This window comes from Gossypium raimondii, chromosome 8, assembly GCF_025698545.1.
Source record: "Gossypium raimondii isolate GPD5lz chromosome 8, ASM2569854v1, whole genome shotgun sequence".
NCBI classification, from domain to species: domain Eukaryota; kingdom Viridiplantae; phylum Streptophyta; class Magnoliopsida; order Malvales; family Malvaceae; genus Gossypium; species Gossypium raimondii.
In genome coordinates this window covers 15,023,072-15,034,303 of record NC_068572.1, presented here as the reverse complement: position 1 = coordinate 15,034,303, position 11,232 = coordinate 15,023,072, and the positions used below count along the sequence as shown (strand labels likewise).

The following is an 11,232-nucleotide window of genomic DNA, read 5'->3' as shown; positions in this document are numbered from 1 at the left end:
TTAATCAATTTGTGGCTCGACTCTCAAAACCAGTCCCCAGTGGAGTTGCCAAGCTGTCGAAACCACTTTTTGAAAACAAAAATAGTGTCGACTTTATTTTGGAAACGAAAATGAAAAAACGAGAGTCGCCACCGATATCTTTTTTGAGGTGTGATCGGATCACCTTAAAACAATTTTGGTCTACAAATAAAAAACGGGTTCGGGAGTCTGTTACGTACGAGGAAGGATTAGCACCCTCGTAACGCCCAAAAATGGTACCGAATTGATTAAATAATGTTTTAAAGCTGAATGTCAAAAATTCCAAAAGATTAAAAACGATCCCCTTTTATTAATGGCATATATTTAAACAATATTTGTATAAATTTTAACAAATGTAAAAAGGCTTTCTCATCCCAAGGCAACAAAATGTCGTACCCCGTAAGTTAGGATGCAACATTTGAATTCCTGAGCATAAGCTAACCTTTAAAAACCTTTATTGAAACTTTGTCTATTTGATAACTAAAAGTGTTTGACCATCTTGGTTCGATGAGGAAATCGAAACCCTGTAAGTTAGGACACAATTTCTCGAAGTTCCAAAGGCGACATATAAGTTTGCCTTTATTAAAAAAACCTCGTCTCGAGATATCGAAGGGTCATATCCAATGAGTTTGGACACAACATTTCGAATTCCTGAGATAAGCTTTGATTTGAAAATTTTACGTTTGAATTTAAAAAGGAATACCCGGTTACTTAAATTCAACGAAGAAAATTGAAGCCTAGTAAGTTAGGGCACAATCTGCTCGAAAATTTTGGATATCGAGTATTGCTTTATTTTGAAAACTTTTGAATAAAACGATTTTAATGTTTAAATGAAATGTAAACTTTTTGACAAGTAAAACGCAATGGGATGACAATGTATACCGCGAAAGAATAATTCGTAAGCCAAAATACATACCAATGAATGCAAATAATCAATCAATACAAACAAGCAATACAATGTACATAATAACAACAAATATTACATCACATGTAAATATTAACACCAATATTTGAAATAGCTAAAAACATGAGAGAAAAGAAATTTGAAATTACCAATGTATATACACAAAAGTTCACGTATATAAAAATTAAAAAGAAGTAATTAATATGAAGACTGAAATGATTTTAAAATAGAATTAAAATGAATAATAGTATCTAAGTGAATTTTAAAGTAAGAATTATAAGAAGAAAATAAAATAAATAAAAACCCAAAATAATACACATATATTAATCTAAATAAGTAATACATATGAAATGAAACACTCAATCTAAATAATATATGTAATAGTTAAAACAAGTAAAATAAAATAGAATATTTAAAAGAAATAAAGTACATATTTATATATAGAAAATAGGTAAAAAAATATAATTTGAAATCAATAGTATATTATGTATATACATATGTATGATAAAATAACTCAATATAAATTGTATGTACATATATGCAATGGAATTATGAAAATATTATTGTATAAATCTTTTAAAGTTAGAAATATATAAAATAGATTTTAAGAATATATTATAAGATAAAATCATAAAATGTATACAAATGATACTAGATTAACATAAAAAATACAAAATAATACATTATGAAATTAAATAATAATATGTGGAAAACTTAAAATAATATTACATAATAAAATAAAATAATAACAAGAGTATTAAACTAATTAATTTAATAACAAAAATAACAGAAGGACTAATTTGAAATTAAAACAGAAATTTAGGGGAAATTCGAAATAAATAAAAGGATATGAACCACATTGAAAACGCCAATAACAGGGAAGGGCCAAAAGGGAAATTAATGCCTGCCCTCCATAACGCTGCATTCCATCGTCGATCGAAATGAAACCAGCAGAAAATTATATGGCCAAAATTAAAGTAACAAAAGGACTAGATTGAACCACGGCACAAAAGCAGAAGGACTTGGTGCGCAAATATCCCTCCCCATACCAAAACGCGCGGATCTAGTCGCATCTTGATCGGGTCATCGGGTATGGCTCAATATGGCACCGTTTTAGAGCCATTGACACAGGCCCTAAATGGTGTCGTTTTTCCTACTTTAAATAGCCCCTTTTAAACCCTAAAATCAGTAGCCACCACCCCATTTCTCTTCGCCGCTGCGTAATCCCAAAATCCTCCACTCTCAACTCCGATTTGGGATGAAGCACGCAGAGATTCCGACGGCCCACTCACGAAGGTATGGCCTCTTTCGTTTCTTTTTTAGTTCGCAATAAAAACAAATCAAAGGAAACAGAAGAAAGAAAAAAAATGGAAATCGGAAAATCACCTTAAAATTTCACTGCTATATGTTCTCTTTTTTATTGATTTTTTCGAATCCCTTTTACAGATTTGATTGGCTCCTTTTATAGCCAAAACAGAAAGAAAAAAAATGAAATTCTCAAAACTATTTTTTTACATTTCTACTTATTTTTTGTTATTATTTGCTGTTATTTTGGTTTGGCTTGCTACTTTGTTGAGTTTGTTGCAGGTGTGGCCAGCTGGAGGCGCGTGGTAGCACGCGTGGGTGAGGGCAGTGGCTGGTGGCTGCTGTTGGGGCGTGCGGAGGCTGAGTTTGTTCCTGCCTAGGCTAGGGTTTTTTTTTGAATATGGGTTTGGGTTTTTGTAATTGGTCCATTTGGGCTGTATTGTTTTGGGCCAATGTAAATGGACTGTTATTGGACTGCTATTTTATTTTTTATTGGTTTATTATTTAGTTGTAATTTCTGGTGTTGGGCTCTGGGCAGAATTTAGGTTTTACAATTATTTTTAGCCACTTGATTAACCCTATAAAAGGTAATACCCCTAAAACCCTAAACCTTTATGAAATATTAATTATTTGTAAAATGTGTTTGACATCTTTAAATTTTTGCGTATAGGTCCTACGCAATGAGAACATGTGAGGGACATGGAACCCATTCTTCCTCCCATGATTAGAAGGCCCTTAGGAAGACCCAAAGAAACAAGGAGGATGAAAGTTGATGAAGCAAGAAAAAGTGGACCAAAACTAAGTAAAACAAGATAGCAAGTTAACTGCACCAAATATGGCAAACCAACAATAATACAAGGACTCGCAAATCGATTATTGGGGGTAACCAAATGGAAAACCAATAATCGAGCCTGCAAATTTCAAACCAAGCCACTTCAATGAATAACACATTAAGCCAACCACCCATAACCTAACAAAGCTCAAACCTTACAACAACTTTTAGGGCCAAATTACATTTCAAAAGGAATGACCCACTTGGTCAACGAACAATAGTAAGACAGATGCCAACTCAATAGATCAATGACTCCACTCCAACACAACTATCACAATATGAAAAATGCCCAAAGATGTATCAATTGTTTTAACTGAATTGGATTTCATTTTGTTGCACATTTAGGAATATATTTTGTTTGGGGTAATATGTTTTGTGGACAAAGACTATATCTTTTTGGAAGGGTTGTTGAATCATGTTAACAATAGTTAGATTATACATTTTGTCTTAATTTAGGGTTTGAAACAATATTTTTTTTCAAATGTTGAACTATTGAACAATTACTTGAGAAATGATTGCATATCATTGAGGTAAGTAAACAATTTACATATATCTGTTACTACCATAATAGAGTTCCAAGGACTATCAAATGATTGCAACAAATGAATCAAATAGGTAAAAAGAAAAAAAAAGATGATTTCACTTGATTACAGGTACAAGTTACACAAATCTGTTTTAACTGCAATGTAATCAATGCTTTCCAACTTTTAAGGGTACAAAAGTTAGAATATCTAAGCAATTAATGTAGCTTCAATTCTCATTTCACATACTCTTTCAAAGGGGAGCAAAATAGTTCAATTCTTCTTACATCTTTTAAGGATCTCATCTATATGCCACTTTTTGCCTTATTACGTATTATTTTAAACTTTTTAAGGATCTCATTTTCATATCTCATAAGTTTATTTTTATCCTTACACTAATATATATAGATAAACTAAAATATATGTCTTGTGGAGCAAACTTATAGAGTAAAATTTTCATAAATTATGCTTGAGGTATTCATGGTAAAGACAACCACATGTGAAATTACAATTGATTACTTTCATTTTGCAGACCAAATTAGTAACCAGTTGAAGTAAAAAAATGTATAAATACAGGATCAAAGTAATGTAGTGCTTGTTTATTTCTTTCTCTTTCTTTTTACAATGCCGATTGAGTGAAATAAATAGTTAACTACGAAACAAAATATTCCAATTTTTCTAGCATGAAATTGCTCATAATATTTGGTAATTAATTTCAAATTTACATGTTTTTTTCATATTTTATTTACACCCATGATTCTGTCAACATGTCTGACCCCTATTTTGAAGGTTTTTTTTATTATGAATTCAATCGTGCTTCTACCAACTTTGTTGGTTAATTCACTCTAATCAGCTTTAGTTTTATGGTGAACACATCTGTACATTCCAGATTTCTTCTAGTGCAACCAAACAGGCAAGCATCAATAAAATGTTTGATAAGATAAATTCATTACATCCAGACATGTAAATGAAAATAGCACAAACTCAGGAATTTACATGCCATAGCATAGAATAGCAGCAAAATCTTTTTCCAATTGAAAAAGAAAGGAAAGTTGTACAAATTATATGGTACAAATTAAATACATACAACTCTCAAATCGTACACAATAATGGCAACATATCAAAATTCCAAAAGTAAAACTATAAGGTGGTGATTAGACTTAGAATTTCCAGTTCTCAGATGAAAGGGTTCAAAAATAAAACATAAAGATGTATTTATAAAGTGAAATTTTGAAGAAAATAGAGTAGTCAACAGAGACAATAATATAATATAATCATCTCTTCCAACTTCAGCTTCGGGATAAATGATCTTTCATTCCACAAACAAGCTATGTCTCTTAGGCTATATCAAATGAAATTTCATAGAAATCAAGGTCGTATTTCATCACTACTAAGCTCCTTTTCACCTTCCTATTTTCTTTTTCCATTAAAGACCTCAATTTTTTTTCTTTTTTCCTCGTTTTTCCTCTTGCACTCTAGTTTGTCTCCTTGATCTTCCTCGTCCTCTTCGACCTTGTTAGCTTCTTCTAACCAGCTCTTAGCAGGAACGGATCGACAACGCATAAGCAAGAGAGCATTTACAGGTGGGACTGCAACAGCTTGATCATCAACATAATCAATGGAGCATTTACCAACAATCACAATTCTTAATATCAATATGCAAGCCTGAGAAGATTGCAAATTTCAAAAACCTAACTGCCAGCTTAAAGATCTAAAGTCAAATACTGAGTTGGTTATTACATCTAATTAAGTAATGAAACCTGCATTTATAATTTATTGAAGGAATCAGGCTGCCACAATATCTATAAATGATTAAGTTCAAGCTATACACATTATATTAAAAATAAGATGATCATTACAAAAATAAAAATAAAAATAAAAAGGAAGGCCCTTTTCACCAAACAATAACATGTAATTAAGTAAACCATGTATTTTTTTGTTTCTTAATCTTAGCTTTGAACTAAGTATTGCATTGCAAATGACATAACATGACCCATGTCAACTATGTAAACAAACACACACATATTAAAATTTAAATCTAAATCCATAAAAAATTATGTACTTATATTCATGCATTTATACAAACACAATAAAGATATGCAAATTTACAAGAACAAGCACACTGTCAAATCAATATAGTTCCTTCCCTCAATAAAAATATCGTGTGACATTAACCAATATAAAGAAGATAACAAAAAAGTATGCCCTAGTTTTAGCACTCTTTAAGGCAGTTACTAAAAGTTGCTTTCAACTAAGTTAAGAAGCATATTAAGAAATCAAGTTAAGGAGGACTTCTAATGAAAGTTGATAAGAAAATTTCCAAAGATGGATGTACTATCACGATCCGTTCTAACAATTTGATTTTCGGTCTTACCTTCTATTATAAGAATGTGTAGCCTTTGTTTCTAGCAATTTCTGATTGGTTCTAGTATTCATTAATAATAAAGATTTTCATTTTCTAAATAACGTATACAATCTGAATCCATTCTATATAAACAACAACAATAGTACACATGATATAGTGATAAATTACGATTTTCCATAAAGATTTCACACATACAAGAAAAGCAAAATAAATGAAATAATTCCATTGAAAATGAAATTAATCAAAGAAAGCCAAAAATGATGCAATAGAACAGATGATTGAAAATGTAAAAATTTCTTATATTAGTTCCATTTGCTCAAAAAAAAAAAAGATTGCAAGGTAAATCAACACAAAATCAATAAGAAAGAAAATTTTGGAATACCCACAAAGGGATTGTGAACAAACAAGTGGATTCAGATAAGAAAAAATCAGATCGAGAAACCAGTTATTCTAGAACCGTGAAAGAACTGGAAAATATAATGATTAGGAACAAAAACAGTTACCCTCTTCTTATTTGTCAGCAACCACTTGATTTCAAGTCTTTGAACATAAATTTGTCGGCAAAGAAGACATACTTGGACCCTCCATTGAATCCATCTTTTGTTTTTCTATGTTGAATAAAAAATCCAATCAATTGACAAAGCACTCAAAAATCTATTCTCATCCGATTTGAAAATCCAAGTTGGCACTTAAAATCTAGTTGGAATGCCACGTAGGATTACCGTCAGGGAGATAATGAAACTTAATGGCAAAGTGATCACTTCGTAACAAAATAATAACCTGAGGCAAACAAAAGTGACTATTTTTGTAGTTTAATCATTATAATATATATAAAAAATAAATTATCTTCTTTTTCAAATTTAATATTACAAAAAAAACTTAACATGCCTTAAGTCGGTTATGGCTGGGCCTGGGACCTTGCATTTTTTTTAACCAATTGTGTGTGGGGCCAAACCCACCCCTTTTATACTACAATTAATATATATATAATTTAATATAACAACAGTTAAAGAAAAACATGAAAAGTCAAAAATAACAGAATTGTGACTGATCGGTCACGTCAGTGGTAGGCCGTTAGGTCGGTGCCGCCAAGCTGTCAGGCGGTAACGGCTTGTCACTGACGTGACCGATCAGTCATAGGTATTGCTGATTTTTGACTTTTTAGCCTTTTTTTTAATCTTTTAAAAAATAAAAAAAGAAATTATATATTTATTTATTCTGGTGTTGCCTGACAAGTCGGCAACGCCATTAAAAAATAATTTTTTGGGCATGTATTTGTACTTTTCAAGGGTATATGTTTTACATGATACACATCGATGTCACCGTTTGCTCAAGTGGCAAAAAAATTATTATTTTTTAAAATTTAACCATTTATGCAATGATTGTTGCGAGGTGAGTGTGGTGCTGCCAATCGCTTAGACGGCACCTTAGGATCACTGTTACTTTTGCCTATTCTTATAAATAATGGCCATGCAATCCCATTTCAGTAATTAATTTTTTAAAAAAGTCAAAAAGTAATTCTTTTATATAAAAAAGAGAATAATAATAAAATAATTCTTGATGAATAAAGATATTTATTATGTTTCTCTAAATTTTATATTTATAAACATAAAAAGTATAGGTAATATAAAACTTCAATATAAAATATTTATATAATTTTTTTAATAATTAAATGTGTTGTCTTTAAAATTATTTGAAAAACATATACTTCTCGGAATAAAAAAAAGTTCAAGACATCACTTTTGTTTTGTTTTGTTTTGTTTTAAAGAGAAAGGGGCAATGCCGCAGTCTGTATTGGTGAAGAGCGGCAGATAGTAGGCAAAGAAGATAATTTCTATTTCAAACCACTCATTCATTTCAACCGCTAAAACACCAAAAACCAGGGGAAGAAGAAGTAGGAAATGCCCACCTTGAATTTATACACCAACGTACCTGTGGACGCCGTCACCACCTCTGACATTCTTAAGGACGCCACCAAAGCTGTTGCCAAAATCATCGGCAAACCTGAATCTGTTTGTTCTTATTTACTTCTTTTTTTTCCTTGTCTATTTTAATTTTAATGGCTTTATTTTGGTTAATTATTTTTTTTTTTGGGGGGCTGGTAAAATGGGTTAACAGTACGTGATGATTTTGGTTAATGGCGGAGTTCCCATGGCATTTGCTGGGACGGAGGCCCCTGCTGCTTATGGAGAATTGATTTCTATTGGGGGCCTTGGACCTTCTGTTAATGCCAAATTGAGTTCAACTGTCGCTGATATTCTTCAAACCAAGCTCTCAATTGATAGCTCCCGCTTCTACATCAAATTCTATGATGTTCAGGTATTTTTTTCACTCTACTATTACTCTTTCAATTCCATGGTATTCATGGATTATTTTCTTCTTTTCACAGATAATCTTTAACGCATGTATGCTTTTTCTGGTGTAAATTATTTAGTTGTAATCATAATCTTTATCATTCATACCCAATTTTTATCTTCTTTGAGCTCAACTTTAGCCAAAATATTGTAGGAGGCAAACAGAAATAAATTGTTTGTATATCTCATATTTTAGATATTCTATGGAGCCTTTGTAAAACAATGCTTTTTGGCTTTTGATGATTCTTCAACTATGCTTTGGTTTGATTCTACTCTCTGCTATGCAATAAAATCGCATCATACTCATCAGAATGAGGACAACAGATGATATTATCACTTGCAAGAAGACCTTTCTAGTTTCAGTTTTACTCATTTCAAGTGACTCTTAGAAATTTAATGTCTTTCCTTCTAAGGTGGTTGTGATTTTCATCTCTTATGCATAAGCAAATTCAAAATATAGTAACAATTCTTGGTTTTGGGTTCAATGAGATGAAGCAATTTCATCTTACTTTGGATCTATTTTTCTGTTAAAACTAAGAGTAATCATTTTAGCACTTCTTAATATTGAGTAAAGTATCTATCTTGCTTTTTAAGTACTTATTTGTGTGGAATTTTTACTAGGATATTCTTTCATTGCCACTTGAAATCTCTGTTATAAAACTTGGACTGGCCTGGCAGTCAAACTATCCTACCCAGCTCCTAGTTTTTACTCTACCTTCCTCGAGTTCATTTGAGAACATGACATTTCATTCAAAGCATTGACTTGAATGATCCAACGGTTGGACTAATGGACTTGAAACTCAAAACCTTGAACAAATAACTGTCCTGTCCGATTCTGATAATGATGCTTGGAATTAAGCATCCTATTTCCCTTTTAGCTGTTAACAGTTGGATAGGTTTTTAAATATTATTATGTGATTACCCTGTTTGATTATGTAACATGATGTCGTTTCCTTACTGAAGGAGCACCTAGAAATAAGAAATGTTTTTTCAAAATATAAATGATTTTACTGTGCACAAGTTTATCTGAGAGGACTGGATTGTAGCATATATACATGATTGACAAGCTATAGGAGTCATAATTCTTACACATCTCTGGAGTGGATACATGACAAGGTTCTCTGGATAAACAATTCGGGCAACTCAAGACTGTATCTAGAACAATCGAAGTTGATTCCTTAGTGTATCTATCTATCTATCTATCTATCTATCTATCTATCTTAAATACATTATCCTATTACTATAAATGCCAAAAGGAAGACATGCGATCTGTCTACTTGCATGCCTTTTCGTATGTGCAAATGTGTATCCATAATCGAACTTCTGATTTTATGAATATGCTAAGATCTAAAGAAACATGTTGTATCATCAGGTTACTGAAACATAGCAATGCCATTGGACTTGCATTTAAATAACTTGCATGAAACAAGATTTATTTTTGTTGGATGAAGTTATTAGTACTTTAATTGGTGCTCTGAAGTTCAATTGCCATTCAATTCCTCCATCACTTCTAGTAATTCATCCTATGTCTATTCTTGTTTTTTATTGGTGCAGCGGTCATTCTTTGGATTTAATGGTTCGACTTTCTGATGAATGGCTGAAAAAGCATCCGGGGTCCAAGTCAGAATCATATATGTGCTGGAATGATTTGTTTTTATCAATTGAAGATCTCTCTCTCTCTCTCTCTCTCTCAAGACGTTCCTCCCTTAAGAAATTGTTAACTTTCTGAGTAACTCATCAAATGTAGAATTGCCACTATGGAAAGCGTTGCAAGCTGAATCAGGTGCTTTCTAAATGTTATGATGATTAGTTAAAAACCATGGAAGTGAACCTCAAGTATAAGTAATTCTTATGATTATAACACCAAATTCCAAACACATTTCATCATATTTTTATTGTAATAGAAATATATGTGTAGGTGTGATTGTTGGATACAAGTATGGTATGGTAAGTTTTCTTATTGAATATATTTAACAAAATAGATCTGTTGTACTAATTTTGTTATATCAATTTTAATTACAATATGCTTAATGATGCCATAAAATTATTCATTTATTTTGTAAGTGATAATGGTCTTGGGCATATATTATATGTTATTAAATAGTGTATGTGATTTTCTATATTATAGATATACTACGTCATTTTTAAAACTTTAAATCAATAATAGCTACACCATCTTAAGTTGATTTATTTAAATAAAATTAGTTGTTATTTAAGATAAAGTTTTATTTAAATAACTACAAATTGAAATAACATTAATATATGTGTGAAAATTCTAGTAATATGCTAACATGATTTAATATTGCTTCAATTACTTTATGATAAATTTTGTGCCTGCATGATTAGAAGTCTACTAATTTTCTAAATCATCAGTCAGAGTAGCCATAGCATGGAAATTATTCCATATGCCTTTCTCACCACTTAAGCTATAGATTCCAAGCAATTATTAATATATAATTTTTATACATCCTTGCTTCATTGTTTATAAGTATCGATACTCAAAAGGTGAAGTATCGATACTAGAGTGCTCTCAAAAGTTCGTTTCGACGTTGCAAGTATTGATACCTTGGCTTAAGATATCGATACCTAGGTGCAGTGAAGCCTAAGTAAGGCATCTTAAGGTTCCCTTGCTAGAAATTCCTACCATAACTTTGGTGTCACTCTAGAGTTTTTAGGCTAGGTTTTAAGGTCTAAACAACAATATCAAAGTTCACAATCTCATATAAAGTGCTATCTATCTAGTGACCTATCAAAGGTCTTAATTTCAATCCATCATCCATCACAATTAAAGACCAGCCAACTATAGCATTCATATCATAAACATACTGACCATAGCCTAGTGATTCTTAATTACATGCCAAGCTATCATCAAAACAAAGGCTTGAATTCTCACATTAACATCCTTACTATGTACATGCTGTTTCTACAAATTT

The 11,232-nt window shown here is 31.3% G+C and overlaps 1 protein-coding gene across 1 annotated transcript; it reads left to right on the top strand.

Annotated features, from left to right (window-relative positions):
• Positions 1 to 7,685: 7,685 nt before the first annotated feature.
• Positions 7,686 to 10,295, top strand: LOC105790896 (uncharacterized). Its single transcript, XM_012618705.2, has 3 exons — positions 7,686 to 7,957; positions 8,064 to 8,264; positions 9,854 to 10,295. Exons 1-3 carry the CDS (start codon positions 7,847 to 7,849, stop codon positions 9,887 to 9,889), a joined length of 348 nt encoding a protein of 115 aa, XP_012474159.1. The 5' UTR covers positions 7,686 to 7,846; the 3' UTR covers positions 9,890 to 10,295.
• The last annotated feature ends 937 nt before the right edge of the window (positions 10,296 to 11,232 follow it).